The sequence below is a fragment of the Equus caballus genome, chromosome 12 (genome assembly GCF_041296265.1).
Source record: "Equus caballus isolate H_3958 breed thoroughbred chromosome 12, TB-T2T, whole genome shotgun sequence".
NCBI classification, from domain to species: Eukaryota; Metazoa; Chordata; class Mammalia; order Perissodactyla; family Equidae; genus Equus; species Equus caballus.
The window spans coordinates 37,678,016-37,704,612 of NC_091695.1; the positions used below are offsets into that span (position 1 = coordinate 37,678,016).

The 26,597-nt window shown below is 57.3% G+C and overlaps 2 protein-coding genes across 3 annotated transcripts; one reads left to right on the forward strand and one right to left on the reverse strand.

The window, feature by feature from the left end:
* The first annotated feature begins 186 nt into the window (after positions 1–186).
* On the forward strand, positions 187–12,397 carry TMEM132A (transmembrane protein 132A). 2 transcript variants are annotated; one of them, XM_023654139.2, is made up of 11 exons: positions 187–463; positions 2,858–3,072; positions 3,292–3,510; positions 4,240–4,571; positions 5,914–6,063; positions 7,315–7,510; positions 7,597–7,740; positions 8,870–9,072; positions 9,830–10,109; positions 10,502–10,693; positions 11,112–12,397. In XM_023654139.2, exons 1-11 carry the CDS (start codon positions 361–363, stop codon positions 12,153–12,155), a joined length of 3,078 nt encoding a protein of 1,025 aa, XP_023509907.1. In that variant the 5' UTR covers positions 187–360; the 3' UTR covers positions 12,156–12,397. The 2 variants fall into 2 exon arrangements, with proteins under 2 accessions (XP_023509907.1, XP_023509906.1); XM_023654138.2 differs by having other exon boundaries at positions 197–463; positions 7,312–7,510.
* SLC15A3 (solute carrier family 15 member 3) lies at positions 12,311–25,533 on the reverse strand. The gene is made up of 8 exons (XM_001916178.6): positions 24,944–25,533; positions 21,338–21,627; positions 19,203–19,350; positions 17,319–17,429; positions 16,437–16,605; positions 14,849–15,007; positions 13,291–13,446; positions 12,311–12,613 (listed from the first exon to the last, which is right to left on the reverse strand). The coding sequence occupies exons 1-8, from the start codon at positions 25,499–25,501 to the stop codon at positions 12,459–12,461; spliced, it is 1,746 nt and encodes a 581-aa protein (XP_001916213.4). The 5' UTR covers positions 25,502–25,533; the 3' UTR covers positions 12,311–12,458.
* Positions 25,534–26,597: the final 1,064 nt, after the last annotated feature.

The following is a 26,597-nucleotide window of genomic DNA, read 5'->3' on the forward strand; positions in this document are numbered from 1 at the left end:
AGTGGCTTTTTCCTCTTTGGTCAGGAGCCTCCGAGAGGGAGCGAACAGAACACATCGTGTCCCTCTGGGCAGAGGCGAGTCAGTCTCCCTTGTTAAGTCCCCAGGGAAGTGCCCGAGCGCCCGACCTCGAGCCGGGGGGCGCTCCGGGTTCGGGATGCGCAGGGCACTAGGACCCGGCGGGGCGGAGGGGCCGGCCGAGTGCGGCGCTCGCTCCCTCCCTGCCCGCTCGGGCTCCGGCTCCCGCTCCATTGTTTGCGACCTGCAGCCGCCGGGCGGGCGGCACCGACCCAGCAGGCCGGCGCGGAGCGGGCGCGGGAGATGCCTGAGCCGCCCGCCTAGTCCCCGCCTTGCGCGGGAAGGATGTGCGCCCGGATGGCGGGGCGCGCGGCGGCGGCGGCTCCCCGGGGGCCCCGCGGCCCCTGGCTGTGCCTCCTGGTGGCCCTCGCCCTGGACATCGTGAGAGGTCAGCGGGAGGGGAGGGCAGGGGCGGGGCGAGAGGCGGGAGGGATGCCCGGGAGCCGGGAACCCGCGGGTTCTGGGACGAAACCCGGAGCGGGTCGCCCCGCTGCGTGCCCGGAGGGCTGGAGAGATCTTGCTCCCGGGATCGCGCCCCCAGCTGCACGCCTCTGTTGCTTCCCTCACTTGCGTAACCCGGCAACTCCTTCCTGACCCCGGACCAGCTCGGTCCCTGGGCTCTCACCGTCTTCCCCCTACCCACGTCCGGCTCCCGCACCTTCCGCGACTTCCCCTCCAGCCGGGGCATCTAATCCGGCTGCCCCTGCCCCGGGCGCACCATCTCCCTAATCTGCGGTCCACGGAGTTGCACCCTTTAGCCTCCTCCTTCCGCCATCAACCCACTCCCTATAGGAGCGGGAAGCAGCCCCTTTGCCTGGGACCTGCGAGGTACGCAGTCCCCCTCCTCCTGCCCCAAGGAGGCCTCCGACCTTGGAGTCTCCAGGGATTGCCCCCTCCGTGCCTTCCTGAGTCCTTATGGGGATCCATAAGAAGAGGCAGCGACTCCCCTGTGCCCCGGGGACAGACCCTGTGGGGCTCGGACTGCTCTTGGCATGGCCTGTGGCTGCTACGTGGATGAAGCCCCAGGAGAGCCCGCCTCACCACCACCGAGAAAGCTGAGCTCTGGGTGATGGGAGTCCGTGGGAGTCAAGCCACAGAGCATCTTGTAATTATGAGGCGATGGAGTAGGAGGAGGATGGGAGGCCAGGGGCTGCCCCCTGGGAGCCATAGTCACTCACCTGTTGCTTGGGGGGTGGGATGGCGGCAGCATCTCAGACCCATGCTCCTTGGTGGGGAGGGTCTTGAAGGAGCTGGCTCTAGGGCTGCTCTCAGCCACCTGCTCCCCTCCCCAGGGGACCCGGCGGAAGCCCTAATAACCCCTTACACAGGGAGATGAGGAAAGCCTTGTCACATCCATTATGCAGCAGCCGTAACCCCTCCCCCAGACAGGGCTCCACACTTTACAAAGTGCTCCAGAGTCCACAGGGTCACTAAATGCCCGTTCTACTGGTGAGGAAACTGGGGTTCCAAGATGTTAAATGACTGACCCAGGCTTCTTGGAGGCAGAGTTAGGACATAAACGCAGGTCTCCAGGCTCCCAGGACATCCTCTCCAGGGAAAGCTGCCTAGCTTGGGGGATTCTGGGATGAGTAAGACAAGTCCTTCTGTTGCTAGACAGGAAGATGACTAATTCAGAAGAGGCAACCAGGGTGCAAGAGACCCAGGGGACTGGTGGGAGGGCAAGCAATCAAGGAGGGCTTCCTTGAGAAGGAGGCAACATTCCATCTTGGGCCGGAAGGAGAGGAGACCCACAGTCCGGGGAGTGAAGGCTGCAGGGTCACCCTTGCCAGCAGCACAGGGTGGAGAGAGAGAGATGGACGGTAGTGTAGTGGGTGATGCCTGGCTCTGCCTCCCAGCTCCACCCCGCTCCAGCCGGGCGACCACAGGCTGCGACTTTAACCTCTCAGTCTCATTTTCTACATCCCTAAAATAGGATTAATAGTAACAGAACCTAGTTCTCAAAGGTATGACCAAAACTGAAAGAGTTAATACATAGAAAGAGTTTAAAGTAATAGCCTGCAGAGAGCTCATGTTAAAAAATGTTAATTATTATGATTAGAGCTAATTAATAGTCAGTAGGGACAAACCAGATATGGTGTTAGTGGTCCTTTGCCCTTCCGACTGTTGAATATTTGACTCTTTCCCCAGGCTTCTGGTTCCCGTCCACCACCCAACCCCCCATCCCACTCTTGCACTCCAGTACCCAATTGAGACAGGGAAGAAGGGAACAAGTTTGGGAAACCAGAGCGAGGTTGCCATGGTGATGATGTAAGGGGTGGGAGGGCGGATGCCCAGCCAAGTTTGGCCAAGGACCCAGGGGTGGAGAAACCGTCTACTACAAAGTTCAGCTTGTCACCATCTGCCACCGCATAGGTCCTATCTCGGGAGAACTGTGCCCTACAAATGCCTAGGTGTCAGGGGCAAGTAGGAAGAGGGCAGCAATGGGGGAAGAAGAGACATGGAGAAGGTTCTGTGGTTCTGCTGGGAGGGAGCGAGGCCTGGGTTTGTGGGAGGTAGAAGAAGGAATGGCTGGGAAGCTGGCCTCCAGTCCTGGACGCAGATTCAAATCCTGACCCTGTCACCTGCTACCTGCCTGAGGCCCTCTGTGCCCCAGTTCCTCATCTGTGAGATGGGGAGACTCCCCCCCACATCCTGAGGGGAGGGGACATTTATAACCCTCTCTCCCTCCACTGCCCACCACCTCTGTGCCCTGGGATGGAGCTCAGCTCAGCCCCTGCCAGCTCCGGAGCTGTCACTCTCTCTACCGATTCTGCCTCTTCAGTGGTCTGTGACCAGGAGACCCTGGACCCCATCTACCTGCCGGCCACCCTGGAGCTCCTAGATGCCCCTGAACACTTCCGTGTGCAGCGGGTGGGCCACTACCCACCTGCCAACTCCTCTCTGGGCTCCAGATCTGAGACCTTTCTGCTCCTGCAGCCCTGGCCCAGGGCCCAGCCGCTTCTCCGGGCCTCCTACCCGCCCTATGCCACTCAGCAGGTAAGGAGGGGCGCCAGAGACTCCCAGGTTAAGAGGACTCAGAGCTGAGGTCAGCTCTGTGTGGCTCAGGGGCCTGCCCCAGTCCCAGCTGTGCTCCCCATGTTCCATGGGGAAACTGAGGCCCTTGAAGGCTCTCTCCTGCCTGCCTAGGATGGGAAGCCTGGCATCCCATCTTCCTTGCACCCCCTGCCTTCTTGAGCACCGCCATTCTCCCTCCAGGTGGTCCCTCCTCGGGTCACGGAGCCCCACCAACGGCCAGTCCCGTGGGACGTGCGGGCCGTGTCAGTGGAAGCGGCCGTGACTCCAGCAGAGCCCCACGCCCGCGTCCTCTTCCACCTCAAAGGGCAGGATTGGCCGCCGGGGCCTGGCAGCCTGCCCTGTGCCCGGCTCCATGCCATACACCCTGCAGGCACAGCTCACCGAGCCTGCCGCTTCCAGGTGAGTGGGCAGGCCCCATCTAGGCTGGCCCTGCTGGCGCGCCAGCCAGATGGCGGTCCCAGGGTAAGGCAGAGAGGGCCAACCACTCCTGGGACATTTGGGGGTCACAGACCACCCGACTCCATTCCTGCTCTGCCAGCTTTCACGGGGCCCTGTGAAAGGGTTAATAAGGAGTTCAGTCCATTGTGTATGACTTTGGGCAAGCAACTTGATCTCTGAGACTCAGTTTCCTCATCTGTAAAATGGGGTAATAACAATTCCTACCTCCTATGGAGTTGGATAAAGAATCAACAAGATGAATGCAAGAGTAGCTTTTAGCACAACGCCCGGCACAGAGCAGTCCCTCAGCGCGTGTTTGCATTATTGTTTGAATTCCTTTCCTAATCGCAGTTTCCCCTGTTTTAGAGGCTAGCACAGGAATCCACTGGAGAGAGGTATTCTGCAGGCTTTGGGATTCTGAGAAGCCTGAGTTGTAGTCAGAGAGGTCCTGGGGCACAGTTAGGGAAGGCGTTGGGATTGGCTCACGTTGGAGTGAGGCTGTCCCCAAAGGTACAAGAGTGGCTTGTGGACACGTTTAGAGACCTAGCCCCAGCCCTGTTGCTAGTTGGCTGTGTCGCTCTGGCCCACGCTGGCCCCGCCTTTCCTGGACCCTCCAGCTCTGGGTTTCCTGCCATGGGTGCTGGGAATCCCTCCCTCACTGTGCTAGCCACGGCCACTGTGTCTTTGCAGCCGTCCCTGGGCGCCTGCGTGGTGGAGCTGGAGTTCCCCTCGCACTGGTTCTCCCGGGGCTCCGCCACGCGGGCGGAGCTGGCCTACACGCTGGAGCCCGCTGCCGAGGGCCCTGGGGCCTGTGGACCCGGTGGGGAGGAGGACCCCAGGGAGCAGGCCCTCCCGGTGGGCGACGTGGAGCTGCGCCCGGCGGACCCCCCACCTTACCAGGAGGTGCCCCTGGATGAAGCAGTGACTCTGCGGGTGCCCGACGTGCCCGTGAGGCCCGGACAGCTCTTCAGTGCCACCCTCCTGCTTCGGCACAACTTCACAGCCGGCGTCCTGACCTTGCGGTGAGCCCGGGGCCTCTGGGGGCGGTCGGAGGTAGAAACCTCTGCAGGAAGACTGGGCAGGTGCCTACTCCTCTTGGGCTGCTTACTGGAATCCTTGATCTCTGCAAAACACGGGTCCACCAAACCCCCTCCAGGCCAAGTGCTGTGATCGCCCTGGCGGCACCAAGACCCTGCGATGGGCACAGCCCAGAACTTGGAGTCAGAAGTAGGAAGCTCTCTTCTCCTAACACCTCCCTGAGACTCCTATCTCCAGTGGGGCTGACTATGCCTGCTTCACAGGGCAGCTGCAGGGCTCCAGGGAGAGGAAATAGGAAAGGGCTTAGAAACTGGAAAGCGCAGTGCCTGGGGGTGGTTAATGCTCTAATGCCCCAGGACTGGTGTTTGTCCCAGTCACATTCATCTGCATGTTCTTCCACTTGCCGCCCTTGCCATGGGTCCCTAGGCTTTGGACAGAACCCACTCCTCTCCACAGGCAGGCCCTCCTTTTGTATCCCTTTCTGCAGGAAGTCCCCCAGAGCAGCCCCCCAGCCCAATCCCACTGACAAGGATTTGCAGGGTATGACCCACCTCTTTCATATTTGGGGGTGTGTGTGTCCCGTCCCATCTCCCTGTGTCTCATGCCCTCCTATGCCCACTCGCACACTCATTAGATCTTTCCTGGACACTTTTTATGCTAAGTCCTGTGTCTCCACTGTGGAGCTACAGAGAGGAGGAAGGCCCAGTCTGCTCCTGGCACTAAGGGGCCCCCAGTGCTAGGGAAGGGAGCTGGACGGGCATGAACTGGACTGTGTACTCTGATGAAGGTAGAAAGTGTGGTGGAGGCTTGGGTTAGGGCGTGAAAGGGGGAAATTCGTCCTGCCACCAGAAAAGCTTTCTAAAGGAAATGGTATTTGAGTTGCTGGGGGCTGGAAGAATGGGCAGATAAAGAAAGGAAGGGTGGGCCGGGCTGAAGGCACAGCCTGGACAAAGGCTTAGAGGCATGATTGGGTTTTGTGTACGTGGGGAAGAATTTTGGGTGTAGCTTTAGCAAAGAACGATGGAGAGACATCACAGCCGAAGGTGAAACTGGACCAGACCCTGGAGGGTCTTGAATGCCAGGCTCAGACTTGACCCTGTGGGCCGTGGGGAGTCCTAAGTAGTCTCTGAGTCGGGGAGAGCTGTGTGGCATGACCTGCACTGAGATGGGGTCCTTCTGGGTTGGACGATGGCGACGAGGAGATTCAGACCAGCGCAGGGGAGGCCAGACAAGAGGCTGGCATCTTTATCCCCTTGTCTCCCTCGTCCCGTCCAGTCCAAGTTCAGCAGCCACCTTGACAAACTGGACCTGTGTCCTCTTCCCCAGGATCAAGGTGAAGAAGGGGCTGCATGTGACGGCTGCCCGCCCAGCCCAGCCCACCCTCTGGACTGCCAAGCTGGACCGCTTCAAGGGCTCCAAGCACCACACCACCCTCATCACCTGCCACCGTGCTGGGCTCACAGGGCCGGACCCCAGGTGGGCAGCTCCCTCCACTTAGGGGTGGTAGAGGGAGGGCTGGTCCTAGAGTGCTAGTGCGTAGATTAATGGGACCCCAGGGGAGGGGGCTGCCATGCCTCCGTATTCCACTGTGAGCAGGCCCAAGAACAGACTCCTTCAAGGAGGCAGCTATTTCATTCATTCATTCCCTCATTCATACTATTTACCCAGCCTCTGCCAAATGCCACGTGCGGTGTCTATGCATCTCATTCCAGGGGACGCCACCTATTCTGGCCACCGAGTTACAGCCCTCACAGCCACGACCCCACCTCCCATCCCCACCAAATGGGTCCCTTTTCCTGGGCCATTGCTGTTCCTGAAAAAAGCCCAGCTAGAGTTTGTAACATTTGTGAACTTTTTTTTTTTTTAAAGATTTTATTTTTTTCCTTTTTCTCCCCAAAGCCCCCTGGTACATAGTTGTATATTCTTCGTTGTGGGTCCTTCTAGTTGTGGCATGTGGGACGCTTCCTCAGCGTGGTTTGATGAGCAGTGCCATGTCCACACCCAGGATTCGAACCAACGAAACACTGGGCCGCCTGCAGCGGAGTACGCGAACTTAACTGGTTACTCGGCCGTGGGGCCAGCCCCATGAACTCTTTTTATTCACGCCCTGAGCCTGGGTCAAGGCCATGGGCTTCGTAGCCCATTTGAATACTGGTTCTGACACTTTTTGGATGAATAACCTTGGGCAAGCCAGTTAACCTCTCCCCACCGCCCCCCAGAGTTCCTCAGTTTCCCCTCTTGTAAAATGGGGATAAGGATGCATCCCTTAGGGTTTGTGGAAGTAAAATACGATACCGCATGGCAAGCCTCCAGGCCAGTTTCTGGCACATAGTAGGTGCTTGATCAAAGGAAGCTGTGGGTGTTATTATTCAGGGGGTCGAGTACCAGTCCCGGGGCTTGGAAGTACATAGAAATTGACATCAGGTGCTTTATGCCACCCCGATGGCTGTGGAAAGCCAAGTAGGGGGTCCCAGGAAGGGCCGAGAGCCAGCAAGCATCCTCTTGGGGGGAGGGTGGGCGAGCGGCTACCTGGATCTTGTCGAGGCCAAGAGCAGATGAGAGCCCAGCCCAGCCACTTTTCACTGTGTGACCTTGGGCCAGTTATAAAACCTCTGTTCCTCAGTTTCCTCCTGTAAAATGGGGACAATCCTAGGATCTACCTGAGATGGACAGGAGCTGTTCCTAGCCGCTGGTAAGAACTCAGTTTCTTTCTCTTCTGGCCAGCAGCCCCCTTGAGCTGTCCGAGTTCCTGTGGGTGGACTTTTTGGTGGAGAATGGCACCAGTGGGGGCGTGGCGGTCACTCGCCCTGTCACGTGGCAGCTGGAGTACCCAGGCCAGGCCCCTGAAGCAGAGAAGGACAAAATGGTGTGGGAGATTCTGGTGTCAGAGCGGGACGTAAGAGCTCTCGTCCCACTGGCTAAGGTAAGGGGTCCCCCCTCTGCCCGGCTGGGTAAGGGGGGCCAAGTGAGGTGAAGAGCTTGGGGCTAAGCTCCTGCTGCCCCTCCCAGACCGAGGAGCTGGTGAACACGGCGCCACTGACTGGAGTGCCACGGCGTGTCCCAGTGCGCCTTGTCACCGTGGACAGTGCGGGCGCTCTGGTGGAGGTGACAGAGCATATTGGCTGTGAGTCAGCCAACACCCAGGTCCTGCAGGTGAGTGGCATGCGCCAACCCCATGTGAGTATGCACTAGTGTGTGCAATGATGCACACACGACTGTCCTCCTTCCCCATTCGGGTCCTCAAGAGAACAGCTGCTTCTTGACACCCAAACCCTCATGGGGGAACCACAGCTTCAGCTTTTGTTCCCACCACGTCTCTCCAGAGTCCAGTGGGAGCTGTGTAACCCCAGTAACCCCCAACTTAGGCACTTGCACAGTCATTACCATTCATCACCGCATTGGCAAATGAACTGACGTGGGAGAGTTAAGGACATGTCCTCTGAGATCAGAACGTTTTAGTTTGAATCCCATCTTTGTTATCAGCTGTGTGATCATAGACAAGTCTCTTAACCTCTCGGAGCCTCAGTTTCCTAAGCTTTAAAAGGGGAATCTATTTTAGGGTTGTCGTAAGAATTAAAAGCACCCGAAGATAGTATTCAGCAGAGAGCAGGAGCTGAAATAGTGACAGCTATGGCTGTTATAATAACAATATGATATAACAATTATATAATGATCAAGAAAAAGATAATTGTTATTCCTGGAGCCTCATAATGACCCGTGAGGTTAAAAAAAAAAAAAAAAAAATGGCAGGGCAACTTTCCCCATTTTGAAGTTTGAAGAAGGGAAGCCTGCAGCCTGCATTTGCCAAAATCCTGGCTGCCTGAGTGGAGGAGGTGTTTTTTCTGCCACTCGGGGTGGCACTTTACCCCTGTGTAAGTGGTTCCTACCTGAGGGCTCTCAGGTGGGTAGGTCTGCCTTGGCCCTCCACCTCTGCCTACCTGCCGGTTGCCAGGTGGCTCCAGCACCAAAGCCAGAGGCCAGCACTACAGAGGAGGCAAATTTGTGAGTTCAAACGCTCCTCTGCAAAGAGAAAGATTTTGCTGGATGCAAATAGCTAGTTTTGCCAACTGAGCCCCTTGTGAACTCAGGAATGGCTGGTTCCTCCGGGGTGAATGGGTCTTGCCTGCATGGCGAAAGCTCCTTCATGTCAAGACATGCATGACAGTAAAATACCGCACCCAGTTTCAGCTGTACCCCCTGTGGTGTGGGATCAGGGCTGTCCTCTCTGGTCTACACCTGTCTTCCATGGCTTAGCCCAGCCCTGCCCCCTGCCCTCCCACAGGTGTCCGAGGCCTGTGATGCTGTGTTTGTGGCTGGCAAGGAGAGCTGGGGCGCTCGCGGGGTGCGGGTGGACTTCTGGTGGCGCCGGCTGCGGGCCTCGCTGCGGCTGACGGTGTGGGCCCCGCTGCTGCCCCTGCGCATCGAGCTGACCGACACCACCCTCGAGCAGGTCCGAGGCTGGAGGGTACCCGGCCCAGCTGAAGGGTGAGTGCAAGCCTGGGGAAGCCGGCAGGCCTTGGCCAAGTCGCTGTGGGACTGAGAGAGGGTACAGGAGACACAGCCATGGGCCCGAGCTGGGGTCTGGAAAACTGCCCAGTGGCTTGTGGTTCTTTCTACTCATCTCTGCCCTTCACAACACACCCACCCCCAGCCTTGTCCACTTTATTTGAAATTGCCGACCTCTGCACCGCCCCCCTCCACCTTCCCTGCCTCCCATCTCTATCGTGCGCATCACTTTCTACTATACTATAACACCGATTAATCTTGTTCGTGTGGTCTGTCTCCGCCTTCACTCCCCTCCCCTAGAATGCAAGCCCTTGAAGGCAGGGTTCGTTCTTCTGTTCACTGCTGCGTCCTCAAAGCCTAAGATTCCTAGCTCAGTAAAGATGGAGGGGGTCCCACCAGAGCCCAAGGGGCAGGGTGGCCTCTGGAATCGAGCTCGCAGACCCTACAGAGAGTGAGCACCCCTAAGTCACTCGCCGAAGCGAGGGTCACCACGCCTCCTCCGCAGCCACAGAGTTCCAATTAGGATCAAGAGGCCGTCTTGATGGAGAGGGACAGGCACCAATCAGAACGCGGCTGGGGCGCCGCGCCTGCAGGGGCGGGGCCTGGCCCCAGAAGGCGCGGGTGTGGGCGGAGTTTGAGGGAGTGCGCGCGCTGGGGGCCTCCAGTGGGCGGGGTCCTCGGCGGCCGGGGGCGGAGCCTGCGCCGACGCCCCGCCCTCGGCCGCCCCTCCCCGCAGGGCTGCGGAGCCAGAGGCGGCGGCGGCAGTGGAGGAGGCGGAGCGGCGCGCCCGCGGCTGCCGCCTGCAGTACCAGCGCGCCGGTGTGCGCTTCCTCGCCGCCTTCGCGGCCCGCCCGCTGGACGGGGGCCGCCGCCTCACCCACCTGCTCGGCCCCGACTGGCTGCTGGACGTGTCCCACCTCGTGGCGCCGCACGCCCGCGTGCTGGACCCGCGCGTAGCCTCGCTGGAGGGCGGCCGCGTGCTGGTGGGCCGGGAGCCCGGCGTCACCTCCATCGAGGTGAGCAGACCCCCTAACAAGGGTGGAGGTGGCGCCCAGAATGTTCGTGGGCAGATGTGAAGAGTGTCGGAAAGGCCCAGGGTGTACCTGGGGAGATAGGAGCCCCGTAGGATTGAGGATTGGGGGAGAATAGGGTGGACCGCATAATGGGGGAAGCCCCTTAGGTATGAAGGCTGGGGTTGGGTCTTGAGAGAGGAAGGGACTGTCCCCTTGGTGTGGGATTGTGGTCCAGGTATGTATAGGGCGTACGATTGTGGTGCAAAGGGTGGGGGAGAGCAGCCTGTGCTCATGCTGGGAGCAGAAACCAGATCCCTTTGTGGGGTGCTCGGGTCTCAGGGGAGAGGCTGTCTGTGTCCAAGGCCCCCCCACCTCCAGCTTCCTCTCACCCTCAGGTGCGGTCCCCGCTGTCTGACTCCATCCTGGGGGAGCAGGCACTGGCTGTGACGGATGACAAGGTCTCAGTGCTGGAGCTGCAGGTGCAGCCGGTGATGGGCATCTCGCTGGCCCTGAGCCGGGGCACTGCCCACCCCGGGGAGGTCACAGCCACATGCTGGGCACAGTCAGCTCTTCCTGCCCCAAAGCAGGTGACAGCTGGGGGTCAGGGGGATGAGGTTGACATCTCCAGATGGGGGCTGATGACAGGGGGATGGGAGGTACCTTGACCCCTCACTTTAGGGTTTTCAGAATGAGGACTGACTGTCCTGTAAGGTAGTGAGTTCTCCGCGGCTGGAGGTGACCAAGCAGTGGCTGGCCTGAGTGTGGCAGTGGGAGGTTGATTAGATGGCTCTAACTGAGGACCCTCCCGATGACTCAGACCCCGGGGCTGAGGGGCAGACAGGTGATTGACGCATGTCCCCTCTCTCCCTGTGTTTTGTCCATCTGCCTGTGTCTGTTTTCTCTCTGGTCTCTCCTCCCCCATGTGGCCTGTCTCTGTGGGAGCGGTCTGTGTGTGCATGGGTGCGTGCCCTCGCGTGTCTCTGCCTGTGTCCGTGTGCCCCACAGGAGGTGGCCCTCTCCCTATGGCTGTCCTTCTCTGACCACACCCTGGCACCCGCTGAGCTCTACGACCACCGGGACCTGGGACTATCCGTCTCGGCCGAGGAGCCTGGTGCCATCCTGCCAGCCGAGGAGCGGGGCGCCCAGCTCAGGGTGGTGGTGAGTGGGGCAGGCACTGAGGGGTTGCCCCTGCATGTGGCTTTGCACCCGCCTGAGCTCTGCCGCCGGGGCCGCCACCGTGTGCCCCTGGCCTCTGGCACTGCCTGGCTAGGGGTGCCCCCTGCCCCCACCCCAGCCCCTGCCCGCCCATCCAGCCCTGCCCGCAGCTCACCAGCTACGGAGGCCAGCATTGGGGGTGAGCGGCGGGCGGCAGGCAGTGCGGGGGGCAACGGGGGTGTGAGGGCCAAGTTCGAGCGGGCAGAGGAGGAGGCTAGGGAGGAGGAGGCAGAGGCCAGGGAGGAGGAGGAGGAGGAAGAGGAAGAGATGGTCCCCGCCCTTCAGCGGGTCACCGACCTAGAGCTGGGCATGTACGCCTTGCTGGGCATCTTCTGCCTGGCCATCGTCATCTTCCTGGTCAATGGTGTGGTCTTCGTGCTGCGCTATCAGCGCAAGGAGCCTCCGGACAGTGCCACTGACCCTGCCTCCCCCCAGCCCCACAACTGGGTCTGGCTGGGCACCGACCAGGAGGAACTGAGCCGGCAGCTGGACCGGCAGTCCCCCGGCCCACCCAAGGGGGATGGGAGCTGCCCCTGCGAGAGTAGGGGAGGCAGGGAGGCCCTGACCCTGACCCAGGCACCTGCTGGGGCCACCACCAGCTCCCCGAGCACCCTGGCCCGGAAGGAAGCCGGAGGGCGGCGGAAGCGTGTAGAGTTCGTGACGTTTGCACCAGCCCCCCCAGTCCAGCCACCCGAGGAGCCCGTTGGGGCCCCTGCCGTGCAGTCCATCCTGGTGGCGGGCGAGGAGGACATCCGCTGGGTGTGTGAGGACATGGGGCTGAAGGACCCCGAGGAGCTGCGCAGCTACATGGAGCGGATCCGGGGCAGCTCCTGACCCCTCCCGGCCTGCCTGGCCCGGCGTAGTCGGCCACCAGCCCGGGCAGCCTCCTGCCCATCCTCTGGTGCTTATTGATCCAAGTCCCCTGCCTGGTCCCTTGCAAGGACTCCCACCTAGGCCCCCTCTGCCCTGCCCCTTGTCATGGACCGTGGTCGAGAGGAAGGGCTTATGCCCCTTATTTATGGGAACCATTGCATCCTAATGTTGGGTACAGAATAAACTGAGAAGGAAACCCCAAATGGGACTGCTGCCATCTGTGTCCTGGGGAGAGAGGCGAGGGGTTGGGGGGTGGGGGCGTGTTCAGCCCCTGTCCCTGCTGGAACTGCCGTGGGAGGCCGAGCCCTGAGCCGCCCTCTCATAGCGATGAGCGATCCAGACAAACAGGAGCACCGTGGCGGCCTGAATGCCGGCCAGCAGGAAGAAGTACTGGTCCATCTGGCAGTTGTTGATGTTCCCTGGGAAAGCAGTGGTTGGCGTTTGGGTCAGGGTGGGGCTCCCCTGTGGCTGGCAGCTGGAGCTGGGTGGGCAGTGGGTTGGGTCTGGACACTGGGCAGGTAGCCCTTGGGCAGCTGGTGCCCTGCGTGTCCCCCGTGGTGTCTACAGTTCCCTGTGAGCTATCTGTTCTTTCCGGGGCTTGAAACACAAATACCATGGGGAAAGGCGACCCTTCAGCCAGAATAGCAGAGTTCTAGAAGCAGGAAGGAGCCTTGGTGGTCCTCCTCCTCCTCCTCTTTTTTTTGGTGAGGAAGATTGGCCCTGAGCTAACATCCATTGCTAGGCTTCCTCTGTTTTGTACGTGGGACGCTGCTACAGAATGGGTTGATGAGCAGTGTATAGGTCCACGCCTGGGATCCAAACCCACGAACCCCAGGCTGCCAAAGCAGTGTGCGAACTTAACCACTACACCACTGGGCCAGCCCCTCCATGCTTCCTTTTTGACAGTTAGGAAACTGAGGCCCAAGGAGGGGAGGCTACACTGTGGGTGGTTAGCCAAATTTGGGCTAGAACCCTATTGTCTGGAGTCCAGCCTGCTACTTCATTCTGCCTGGGGCCAAAGGACTTAGCAGTGGCCACCTCCTCTCCAAGCCTCCCTCCCACCATGTCCCACCCCCAGGGAGGCCCCCACACTCACCGAAGTCCTTGGGGCAGTGCAGCCAGCCCCCCGGCAGTGACAGGAGTGCCACCAGGCTGGAGCCCAACAGCGAGCCCACCCCCGACAGGCAGAAGAAGATGCCCATGATGGCGCCCTGCATGGAGCGCGGGGCCTCTGAGTACGCAAACTCCAGGCCTGCAGAGAGGGGACAGCCCAAGGGGCCGCTGGAAGAACAGAGCACGGGCCCAGGTGCCAGCCCGCTGGGCCACAGCCCCCACCCTGCCCTCACCAAGCTTCCATGCTGCTTCCTTTGGATGGTTGCCCACTCTGTGGCTATGACAACACCAGGCACCAAGGACCTCTCCTCTGCCCTGCTCATCCACTTCCGGATGGGCTCCTCCACCCGGACACTCCCACACTGCTGTCTCCCCTCCTCCCCTTCCTCCTGCGTCTCCCATTTCAGTACCAGCACCTCCAAGCCATCTTCACCCTCTGCCTTTCCCCCACCCTCTCTGCCCACTTTCATTGTCATCACCAGATCATTTTGATTCAACCTCAGAAATCGGTCTGCCCTCCTCTCGGTTCCTCCTGCCCTGCGCCAAACCTCAGGCCTGCTCATTTCCTGCCCGGCCCCTGCCAGTGCCTCTTAAAGTCCCCTGTCTCCTGTCATCCTCCCCTCTCAGCCAGATGGGTCTGTCTAAGGCATGTCTAATGGGGTCCTCTGTCTGCCAAAAACCCCTTGGAGGGGGCTGTTGCCCTCAAGAGAAACCTCGACATCCAGGCTCAGCCCACAAGGCCCCGGCCTCTCCGGCCTTCTCCCCGACCCTTGACATAAGGCTCGGCTCTTGGCTGATGCTGTTCCTTCTGTCTGTGAGGTCCTTCCTGCCACTGCCTGAGTTCTGCTTCCCCAAACTGGCTCACCCGCCACCTCCCGCCTTGGGCTTTCCCGACGCCCTGCAGCCCCTTCTACAGCACTCCCCTGGGTTTATTGTTTGTGGGACGGTTTCGCGCCCACCTGAGTGAGTGCCACCCGGCCCAGCCCTGGGCCTGTGCTGAGCGAGCCTCTGCAGCTCGGCTGATTAAGAGCAACCCCAGCCCTGTGCTCTGGCGCACAGCCCAGCGGGGAGGCAAACCTATGAATGTGCGAAGGCATCATTATCACACAGCGACCTGTGTGCTGTGACAGAGGCAAGCAAAGGCAGGAGGGAGAGCACCCTCTGCCCAGGGACCTTGGAGAGAACCTCAGGGAGGTGATGGCATTTAGGCTGGGAACTGAAGGGGAAACACAAGTTCACTTTTGACTTGAGGCAGAGGGAGCAGCAACTGCAAAGACTGGGGCGTGGGGATCCTGGCACCAGGGCGAGTATGTGGAAAGTTGGCACGGGGAGTGTCTTGCGCACCTCCAAATCCACAGTGCCAATCTCAATGCCTGGCACAAACCAGATGCTGATAAATCCTCATGGGGTAGAGGCAGGCCCACTCAGAAAGCCCTGCCTGCCTCCATGAGGACAAGCCCTGGAGGCTGCGCCCCTCACTTGTAGACATCACCAAGCAGAGCCCATCTCTGGTGCGAGAGCAAGGGAGGGGTCCAGTGTACCTGGGATGCTGGCAAAAATCTCACTGATCCCGATGAGCAGGTACTGAGGGATCTGCCACCAGATAGAAAGCGGTGCTGCGTAGTATATTTTCTCCCCGATCTGCTGGGAAACTGTCTGGTTGTTTCTGATGTATTCTAAACGTTCCATCTCAAGGACTCCTGGTGGGAGAGAAAGGGAGACTACATCCAGGCCCACTCTAGGCAGCTTAGCCTGTGGCAGAGCTTGGCATGTGGTGGGTATTCGCTAAGTAGTCAAGGACTGACTGGGCAGCAGGTAAGGAAAAGAAGGCTGGCCAGAGGGAGGTGATCAAGATTTGAGTTCCAACTCTTCCCTTTTTGCCTCGGCTGCTAGGAAGCTCAAAACTAGGTTCTGTGCTCAGTAACAGTAACAACTCATATTGATTGAGAGTCTGTTATGTGCCAGGCATTTAATACACATTCTTGCAAAGGAAGAAAGATAAATTGAGGTTAAGCAACCAGCCCAGAGTCACACAGCTGACAAGTAGTTGGGGTTGGATTTGAGCCGCAGTGTGTCTGGTTTCAAAGCTGGCCTGGTTTCCATGATGTCACATGACTCTACTGCAGCATCAAGATTACAGTAAGGTTTCTAACCTGGCTTTCAAGTTTATTTTCTCTCCTTCCCCTTCACTGCCTAGAATACAGCTGTGTTCTAGTGGATGTCGTGTTAGGTGACTTGGGTTCAGTCCTGGCCCTGCCACTGGCTGGCTGTGTGACCTTGAGCAAATCACTTAACCTCTCTGAGACCTAGTTCCCTTACGCAAGAAGTAGGAATAAAAATCCCAGGATTATTGTGAGGGCGAAATAGGACAAAAGCACGTAGCTGAAAAAGAATCTAGTTTGGTTTTCATCCTTGCAACACAATGCTGTTTATTGAGCTTTAATTCCTCTGGCTCCTGCGGGGCTGGACGCCTTACAGATTTCATCTCTTTTAATCCTTACAACACTCCTGCTGGACCACATTCCATGAGGGTAGAGCCCGGCCCTGCACTGGGTCTGAATGAATTATTGTCCCCGTTTTAAAGATGAGGCTCAGAGACTCTAAGTGACTTCAGGATCACTGAGTTACTAAGTAAAAAGGGCTGAGGTTTGTGCAAGAGCACAAGGCTTCTTTACCGGAGCCCTTTTCTATAAATGGCTTCCAATCCTTTTGAAATGGAAGAAGGAAGGGAATAAATAATAAATACTTCTTTTTTAAAGTCCCCATTTGTTCCTAAGTGGCTATGTGTCTTTGGAAAATTCATTCAACCTATTTATTGAGTGGCCACGGGCATTATTCATAGCAGTGAATCAAAAAGAAAAAGATTCCTGCCTTCAGGGAGCTTTCATCCCATGGGGAAAATCTTTTTTCCTCTCTTGGCCTAAGTTTCCGCATCTGTCAAAATGAAGGGAAGCTGGACTTGAGGAAGAGAGTCTCCTTCTGGGGAGCCAAGACCAGCGCCCATGGGTGGAGGGTGTACTTGGCCCAGGCCCACGGCTTCAGCATCAGCCTATAGTGGGGCCAGCCCCCCGTCAGCCCCAGACAGAGGCCAGCCTGCCTCCACACGCCCCGCCACTCAGGCCCACACACCTGCCACAACGACGGAGGTAAAACCGAACACCATCCCCAGTGCCATCTGCTGCAGAGCCGAGGGAAGCAGCTTGCATCGCAGCAGTAGAGGGTCGAGCAGGTGGTCCTTCACAGGCACCAGGATCAGCAACACGATGACATTGGCCAGGAGGAGCCAGGCTTCCGGGATCTGGCCGAGAGGGAGCCAAGAGAGGCAGGTTAGCAGAGCGGAAGGAGCTCCGGGCTGGAGTCAGGAGATCTGGACTCCACACTGTCCCCGGGTGGTCCCAGGTCAGCCCCTTGCCCTCTCAGGAATGCACACTCCTCATCTGTGTAATTGGGGGGGAGGCTTAGATCCCGGATGGCAAATAGTTTCCTCTAACTTCTATCGATTGGTAGTGGCTGCCTGGAACATTCATGGGCTCAGCATGAAAGAACGTCATGATTGATTAGTGATGTCTGCCATGGGCAAGGAATGGAGGTATAGTAGCAAAGATGTCATTTATCTGCCAGCTCTGAAGATCTTTGATTTTACGAGTCTCTGAAATGCCAAGGAACTGGTTTGGAAAGTCCTGGTGAAAGGGAGAGATCTGGGCATCCAGGGGTCTCAGAGAGGGAGGGAACAAAGGAGGGACCTGAGTGTGCCTGATCTGGGGGCCTGGTGCAAACTGGGCCGTGAGGCCTCCTCCAGAGCTGCAGCGGGCCTGAATTCCTTTAAGCAGTTGAGTCTTGTGGCAGCATGTCTGGGCTGTGGCACAAATTCACCCACCCTCCAGGTGCTTTTCCTGTACCCTGAGGATGCCCTGCCCCTGGGGCAGGGGACTGTGGATGCGACTTCATCTCCTCCTCTTCTCAAAGGCAGCCCCCAGCACGGCCTGCAATGGGGGCTGAACACACCCTCACCTTGTAGCTGCTGTCCTGGGCTCTCAGAACCACAGAGCTGTTGGCAGGGGAGTCTGGGAAAATGTTCGGGATGTGGAGGTGAAGGCCCTGCAGGACATACGTGGACTGCATCTGCCAAGAGAGAGGGAGGTGAGGCTGCACCAGAGCTGGCCGCCGCACCTCCAGCCCCAGGAGGCTGCCAGCTCCAAGGCAGGCATTCCTCAGTGAAGCACAGGGCAGCTGGGCGGCTGTCCTCGCTCCCAGCCTCAGGGGAAAGCAACCTTCCCACCCTCCTTGCTCACTGGGAGCCAGGCTTGGCCGGGGGATTTCCTTGACTCGGCTCCCAGGCCTGAGAGCCGTGTGAGCAGCCTTATTCCAGAGCCCAGGCACAGCTGGTCTGACTCACGTTTGTGTCTCCAGGGCCTGCCCCAGAGTAGACATGGATAAATGTCGACATAGGGAAGATAATGACATGGCTGTCCCCATGGGGAGCGCTCACCTGACACTGAGGCCACGCTGTGTGCTGCAGGTGGACACGGCCAGAACTGCATACGCTCTGAGCTACCGGGATGGCTGTGGACACGGCAGCGGGAGCAGACTCCAGGGCCCCCCGTACCAGGCATTACCCCCTTAGTTGCCAGATAATGGAGGGGGACCTGGGAGAGTCCCACAGGGGAGTCTTGGCCACGGGAGGGTACCTGAGTTGCTCAGCTATTTACCAAGTGAGATGGGGATGTCAATATTCTGACAACCGGTACAACTGAGAGTCAGCCATGGACACAAGCACATCCCCCCTGCGCCTCTGTCCCAACATGGACAGCTTCTACCTCTGTGCCAAAGCCAATTTCAGGCTGGCCCTGCGTGACCCCCATCTTCTGCAGCTTGAAATAAGGTTCATGTGAAGTGGGGGTGGGGGGCAATGACCTTGTTGGCTGGGGATTAAGGGCTGGGTTAGACTGCTGCCCACCTAGACACACACATCCCCACATGCGTCCACACACGTGCACGTGCACATGCACACATGTGCACACACACGTGCGCCCCATTAACCTTCCCCTTGGGGCATGGTGGGAAGCAGTAATTCTCAAACCTGCCTGAGCATCAGTATCATCTGAGTTTATTACACCAGAGACTTCCCCCCAGCCATTCTCTTTCAGTAATGTGGGGTGAGACTTCAGAATCTTTTTTTTTTTTTTTTTTTGGTGAGGAAGATTGGCCCTGAGCTAACATCTAATGCCAATCCTCCTCTTTTTGCTTGAGGAAGATTGTCGCTGAGCTAACATCTGTGCCAATCTTCCTCTACTTTGCATGTGGGACACCACCACAACATGGCTTGATGAGTGGTGTGTGTGTAGGTCCACACCCAGGATCTGAACCCGTGAACCCTGGGCTGCTGAAGCAGAGCATGTGAACTTAACCACCATGCCACTGGGCTGGCCCCAAGAATCTGTATTTTTTTAAAAGCTCTCCAGGCAGGTGATTCTGAGGCACAGCCGGGGTGGGGAACACTGTTGTAAACTACTCAGCGACTGAGCTTGCCCCTAACTTGTTGTGTGGCCTTGGGCAACCAACACACCTCTGGGCCTCAGCTTCCCAGCTGGAGAATCTGACTGGAGAGCTGTTGAAGCCTCTAGTCTAAGCCACTCGTTTTACACGTGACAAAACCGAGGCCCAGAGTGATGGGGTGAGTTATTCAAGTCACGGGGCCTTGTGCTTTTCTACCCAAGGGACTTTAGCTATTGGGATGGCTTTGTGCCAGGCCCCACACCAGGGGCTCCGCAGCAGCAGTGCACTTTGCGAACTCCTTTCCCCTTTCTGCACACCCTGGGCTTCTTTGGTGAAAGTTCAGGCCAGTGAGGGCACTGGGGAGCCAGTGCCCCCAGAGCACACAAGCAGGGTGCTTACCTGGAAGTACACCATCCAATAGGGCACCAGGGTCACCAGGACGGGCAAGATCTTCACCAGCACCTGGAAGTTGGCCACGTCCTCTTGGGGGGAAGGGCCAGGCTGGGCGGACCTCTCATCAGGCAGCAGCTGGGTGCCTTGAGAGTGTCTGTGGAGCCAGGGGGCAGCAGAAAAAAGGGCAGCTATCATCGTCACCAGCACGGCCATCGTTTTCACCTCCACCATCATCCTTAATTCAATCCTGCTCCCTGACCCCCAGTTATCACAGCCATCATCTCCGAAATCACCACCCTCATCTCCTCCACTCTTAGCATCTCCACTCCACCATTAGCATCCCTTTCCCCATCATCACCACCGTCACCAACCCCAGCATCCTCCCCATCCTCACTGTCAGTCAGGTGACCACTGTCCCTAAAGCCATCCTCTCCAGGGAGTTTTCACTGCTGTCACCATTGTTTGTTTCAGTGCTGGCGCTGCCACTGTGAATATTATCACTATCATCTCCTTTGTAGCAAAGGTGGCTGATCAGGACCATTCCGTCCTAGAGCCGGGCCCCCTTGGGTCCTGGGAGAAGTAAGACCAGAGACTGTGGCAAGCAGAGTCTTGGGGGATGTTTTGGCATCAATTTGCCATGGAAACCAGGAAAGCCCCAGTCCAAGCCTGGCTGGGAGAGAGAGACTGTCACAGGTTTCACACACCAAAATTCCCCCTTGTGCTGTCTCCACATGTCGACATGATGGCCCTCTCCCCACATGACAAGGAGGTACGCAGTGGAGAGGGAGGGCTGGAGGAAACACTATTAGGAAACAGGATAGAGCTACCACTGCTGCGACCTTTACCCTTTGCCCTTTGTCCTGTGAGGTTTCTAATCCCTTCTTGCCCTGGAGCCTTGCCTCATCCTTTGAGATTCCCAAAGTGACAAAACAGTGTGGTGGTTTGCAAAGACAGCCACAGTCAGCTTCTCCCCACCCGCAGGACGTGATGCTACTCCTCCACCAACAGGAGTTTATCGCCCCAGCCCTGAAATGTGGACCAGCCTTGCGCCTGTGCTGGCCAACAGAATGAGGCAGAAAAGATACTCTGGGACTTCAAGCCTCCTAAAGGCCTTCAGAGGACCAACAGCTTCCCCTTCCTTCCCTTGGGAACATTCGCGCTTGGGATGCTCCCTTCTCTAGCAACCCAGACACCTTGCTGTGAGAAGCTCCAGCCACACGGCGAAGCCACATGAAGGGGGCCTGAGGTGCCCTCATGGACAGCCGACATGGGCTGCCAGCCATAGAAGTGAGGCAGCTTGAATGTTCTAGCCTCTTTAAACCTCCAGATCACCACAGCCCCTGATGACATCAGAAGCAGCAGGGCTGCCCAGCTGAGCCCAGTTACGCACAGAACTGTGAGAGGTACAATAAAGGTGGTTGCTTAAGCCACGCAGTTCTGGGGTAGTTCGTTAGACAGCAATGGATCGTTAAAACGAAACCTTCCAGCAATGCACCAGGCTGGAGGAAAGCACGTTCTGTACCTTTTCCATCTAGATCCTACTGACAGGAGCTGTAACTGGCTCCAAGTTCTGGAGACGGGTTTGCTTAGCATAAGGAGCCAATTCACTAGGGAGGAGAGAGGCAGAAGGAAGCCACTGTGCATACGCAAGATGGCTCAGAACCTTGCTCCCTCGGATGCCAGCTCATGGGAGAGGGACCCAGTTTGGCTGATTTCTTAGACTTTCTTGTGCTTAACATTAGGGTAGTGTAGAATTACGTCCCAACAACCTTCAGTGGTACCATCATCTCTATAACCACCACCTCGACGCCATTGTTATGGTCATTACCAGCACTGATCTTTATCGTAGCTAATAACACCATCATCCTCATCTTTATCACCACCATCACCATCAAGACTATTAACATCCTCGTACTTCCTACACTTAGCCCATCACAAATACCACCACCACCACCTCGACCTCCATTGCATCTTCAGTCACAACGGGCAGCTCCGGCCTGCTGGAGAGCAGGTCATCATAAAGGGCTGCCACTGGAGCCAAAGCTGAACCAGAATGTCCTCACACTGGGCTGTGCCTCCCCGGGAGAAGCCGGTGCTTCTCCAAGATCGGGAGCCTCTTTCACCCAGAGCCCCCTCCTTACCTGGCAGAGGGCTGGCAGCACAGCCGGGGACAGCAGCTTTGGAGAGCAAGCTTAAGCACAGAGGACACTTGGCTGCCCGTGGGGGGCTTGGAGATGAAGATGGGGGTGGCAAAGAGGAAGATGAAGAAAGCCAGGCCTACGCAGCCCACAGGGATACTGTAGCCCAGCAGGAAGCTGATGTTCTGTTGGATAAAGGCCACCACCAGCAGCGACAGCACAGCACCCACATTGATGCTCCAGTAAAACCAGTTGAAGAAGCGGCGGCTGGCATGGCAGCCAAGATCCATCACCTGCCAGCAAGGGTGAAAGTGAGGGCCAGGGAGGTCCAGGGGCACCCTGCCGTGACATCCTCTCTGTCCCTGCACCCCCTCTCCCCCAGAGACACACTTCTTCGGTCAGCGAGTGGGCATTCTGGCACATTCCTAGTCTCTGATCATTAAATAGATGCTCAATAAATATTTGTTGAATGAATGAATAAACCCATCTGTTGGAGTCACTTGTTAAGGATCAGGACATTTTGGCACGGCTGTTTTTTCATGCCCATGACACACATTGCTTTTTTATTGTCACCACGTAGTACACACGACAGATGTCTCTGATGCTACTCAGTTCGTTTCTAGTTGATTCCTGCCTTTGTCTTTGACCGAGTAACCTATAGGGTGCACCACCTTTACAATCAGAAAAAAGCCAATAAAGATCTCAGGTCTGTTCCACATTATTAAATACGATGTGTGCAGATTACTGAAAGAACGGTTAAAAGTCTAATTGAGGATTTCCTCTGCAGTTTGGAGACGCAAATAGAGTTTTCTGTTGTGGCCCATCTCTCTCCTCCTCTTGCCTCCCTCTGATAGATGCCCTGTCAAACAAGCTCAGCGTTATCAGAGAAAGCAGAGGTGGTCCCAGACTCAGCCCCAAGAGCGGGTACTGACCTAGTTAAAAAAACAAAAAAAACAGGCCCCCAGCAAGGGCAGAAGGGCTGAAAATCTTTACCCAGGGTTTGGATCAATGTGCAACAGTCAGGCCCCAGGCCTCCTTCCGGTCTGCTGGCTTGGGTCAGCTGTGCCGGCTGCCCCACCTCTCCCTGACCCTGGTCCCACATTCTGACTCAGCAGGTCTCAGGCAGGACCCGGGCATCTGCATTTTAAAAAAAGTAGTGAGGATTGGAGGTCACTTCTCTAGATAATGACTCTGTACACCATCACCCTTTCAATAACCCCCCCACATCTCAGAATCCACTGCTCTCCTTCCGCCCAGAGACACATATTTCCACTTAGCTAAGATTTTCTCAAGCTTTCGTTTCTGTGATTGCTTTGGCAAAAAGGTAAGCAGTTTGTTCCTTTTCCAAATGTAAAATGACAGTCCAAGAGATGCATTTAAACTGCATTCCCTCGGAGATTCTGAGGGGTCCTCTTGGCGACTGGGAGGGAGGGCCATGTCCATTCTCTGAGAATCCTTGCTGCAGAGTTTTCAAGCAGAGAACTGTATAAGTCCCATTATGAATGGCCACTTCCACTTACTAACTGGATGTAAATGAATATGACAATTGCAATTCTAAGGGGAAGATCAAACAGCCCGTTCAGGATAGGACTGAGTTCTCCCGCAATGAGCAGATGCTGCCGAGAATGATGGATGCCCCTTTCCGAAATCAGCAAGCGTGTTCAACACGCAGCACCTCGGTATAGCTGTCTGCCAGATGGTGCCAACCCCTCCCACCCCCAAATCCCCTGTCTGACTGCCCCCCTGAATTCTGCAGCAGCCCCCTCCCTGCTCTGGTGCACCCACTCTTATTACGCCCATCCACTCTCTACACTGTAGGCAGAGCCATTTTAAAGAACTCAAATCTGAGGATGTCCATCCCCACCTCAAATCATTTCAGGGTTTCCCAACTGTCTTCGGGGTCAGGCCCAGACCCTGAAGGCAGCCTTTCAGGCCGGCTTTGCCCTGCCCAAAGTCCATGTCCAGTAAAAGGGAGGATGCACGGAAGCTGCTGTCACCATCGATGCCACTGGAGGCTCTGCCTAGTGGCCGGACCTTCGGGAGGCCAGTTCTGCCACCAGGAGGAGGAAGAGACAGGAGGCACTGCATGGCAAAGCCCTCTGCGGGTCAATGAGGTCAAGCGCACAGGTTAAGGGTACCTGGGGGCGTAGTGGGATGTCAATGCAAGAGCAGAACTAAAGGAAGATGAGCGATTCCTACTGACAGACAGTGGGGGCCTCCCGGTCTGAAGGAAGGTCAATAGTGGCTGAGAAATGGACAGGGTTGCTCTGGGGGCACTGAGTCCCCCGTCATCAAAGGAATCCAAACAGTCTGGATGACTAACTACCTGGCAAGGAAAGTAGAAACTGCATTGGATGCTGGATGGTGGATGTCAGCTGGATGTAATGATTCCTTTAAAAAATGTCTCCTTGGGGCCGGCCCCATGGCCAAGTGGTTAAGTTCGCATGCTCTGCTTCAGCGGCCTGGGGTTTGCTGGTTCAGATCCTGGATGTGGACCTACTCATCAAGCCATGCTGTGGTGACATCCTACACAGAACTAGAATGACTTACAACTAGGACATACAACTATGTTCTGGGACTTTGGGGAGAAAAAAAGAGGAAGATTGGCAACAGATGTTAGCTCAGGGCCAATCTTCCTCACCAAAAAAAAAAAAAGTATAGCTTAAAAAATTTCTTTTTAGATGTCCCCTTTATGATCGTAATACATGTAGTTAAAGACCCTTTGACCTACGGAGACAATAAGGAAAAAAGTACCATTAGTCCAGTGGCCTGATCACACTGCTGTTACAATTTTTTTTCCAGTTTTCCCCTTTAGTTGACACCTAGTCCTTTCACACGGCTGTAATCATATTCTGTAGGCAGTTCTGCATTGCTTTTGCTCATTAAGACCATATGTGGTTGTTTTAATCATATCACAAATTATTTAAAATTATTGTCTAATATCCTACTGAGTAAAGCTATCAAATACAGCCATGTTGTTAGGCATTTACTCATTCATTTAGCAAATATTTATTGAGTTTCTCCTATATGTTCGGTCCAAGAGCACACAGAGAAAGGCTCAGAGGGTAAGATATTTGCCCAGGCGCCCCTAGCTAACAAGTGGCAGAGCTGAGCTCTGAGCAAGTGGGCCTGACGGAACCTCTGGCCCTGCTGGTAGGAAGAGGTTTTCTCCCGTGGTAGCCCCCAGCCCTATAACACATAAAGAAGGGGCCCATGGTGGGGCCTCCAGTCCAGCTTCCTTTGCCACGCATCTTGATCTGCTCTCTATGTGACCTTGGAGGTGTTGACTAACATTGTGAAAACTCAGTGTCCTCATCTGTAAAATGGACATAATATTACTACCCACCTCCTGGATAGTTAAGAGGATGAAATGAGTTCAAACATTGTCTGTGCTTAGCGTAGGGCTGGCACATAGGATGACGGCCTGGCCAACTAGGGTTATTACTATTGTTGCCGTCGTTATTCTTGTTGGAGTTAGTTCCCTCTCTTCTTTCAAATAAGGAAACCGGAGCAAGAGCCGGGAGGTCACGCCGGAGCCGCCTGACTCCTGGGTCTCAGCCCTACGTCCTTTGCTTTCCCTCCACACTTCGTGGGCCTCCCACCACTCACCTGGTCGGCCCCAAAAGAGGTGAGGTTGCTCCGGACAGAGCTGGCGGCCAGGGCGAGCAGCAGCAGCCCGACATAGAGGGTGGGCGCGCAGTAGAGGTTGGGCAGGGCGGGCGGGCAGCCAGGTGAGGGGCAGGCTGGCGACAGTGGCGACACGGGGACCTCGCCGCAGAAGGAGCGGCGGCCGTCGGGGAAGGCGGTGATGGGCAGCAGGCTGGAGGCCACCAGGTAGACCAGCAGGCTGAGCACGATGGTGCGGCGGCGGCCCAGGTACACGTCGGCCAGCCAGCCGCCCACGGGCGCCAGCAGGTAGGACGCGCCCAGGAAGACCAGCGCGGCGCGCGATGCTTGCTCGTCGCCCCACTGGAAGTTGGCGCTGTTGAGATACAGCACGAGGTTGCCGGCGACGCCGAAGAAGGCGGCGCGCTCCAGCATCTCCACCAGCAGCACCGCGGCCGCCGCCGCCCGCCGCCACCGTCGGGGTCCCCGCGGCCCGCGCGCCAGCAGCGGCCTGCGCTCCCCGAGCCCGCGGGGCTCCCCCGGGGCGCGCGGCGCTGGCATCCTCGGCCCCCGCTGCTCCGCTCTACCCCCACCTCCCCCGCGGCCCCCCTCTTCTGCTCCCCCCCAAACTGGCCACCCTCCTTGCTCACCCCTTTTTGCTCCCCCTGCACCCCTCTGCTCCCCGCTCCCCTCTCCCTGTCCTTTTCACCCCGCCCCCTCGGGTCCCTCTGCTGCTACCAGATTCTACCTCCCCCTCCCTAATTCTCAACTCTCTCCTCTCCCTTCCTCCCACCCCTAACTCTTCCTCTGTCCTCACTGCCGACCCTTCCTCTCTCCACGTCTCTGCCCCTCCCCCCCTTTCCTGTTGGGCTGCCCGGTTGGTCTCCTTTCTTAACTGTTGTCCCTTCTCCTTGTGACACCTGGGGACAAGGCCTTCCCACAAGGGCTCCCTCTGCCCCCACCGGCCCCGCTATCTCTTCCACCTCCTCCCCGGACCCCGATCGCCCCCCTGCCTCCCGGCTCGGTCCCCTCTGGCTCTCCCTCCCGGCTCAGCCTCGGTCCAGCGCTCTGCTTCTTGAGAAACTCCGGGCGTCCCTCGCTTCCCCTTTCACCGCTTCTGTGGCCGGCGCATCACATGATGCCTGTGGGGTGTTTAGGAGAAATGAAAGCCTAGGTCACAGGGTCCCTGCCCGCCCAGCTTTCTAAAAACTGCCCGTCTTCACCGCCTACTAACCCACCCCAATCTCCGCCTGTTTTTCCCCGGAGCGTGGAGGAATAAATTTCTCTTTCACTTTCATTTCTCCCTCCATCCCACTTTTGCTGCATCCTCTGCCAATCACCGTGCAAAGCTAGGCTGGTAGGACTGGAAAGGCATGTGCATTATTTGGTCCCACTTCACGGATGCAGAGACTGAGGCCCAATGAAGGGGAGGAAAGACCTGGGGGGGCTGGCTGGTTCATGGTAACTGAACGAGGGGTAAACCGCTGCTCGGGCTCCTGAGTAACAGGGGAACCTCTCAAAATGCATTTCAGATTGTGCAAACGCTATGGTGAGGAAGGAAGTGGGGCACCTTCAAGAAGCATGTGGCGCCATAGAGGGCCCACAAGTGAGTCGAGATTGCAAGGGACCTTGGACTAAATCAAAAGCAGGCCTCGGC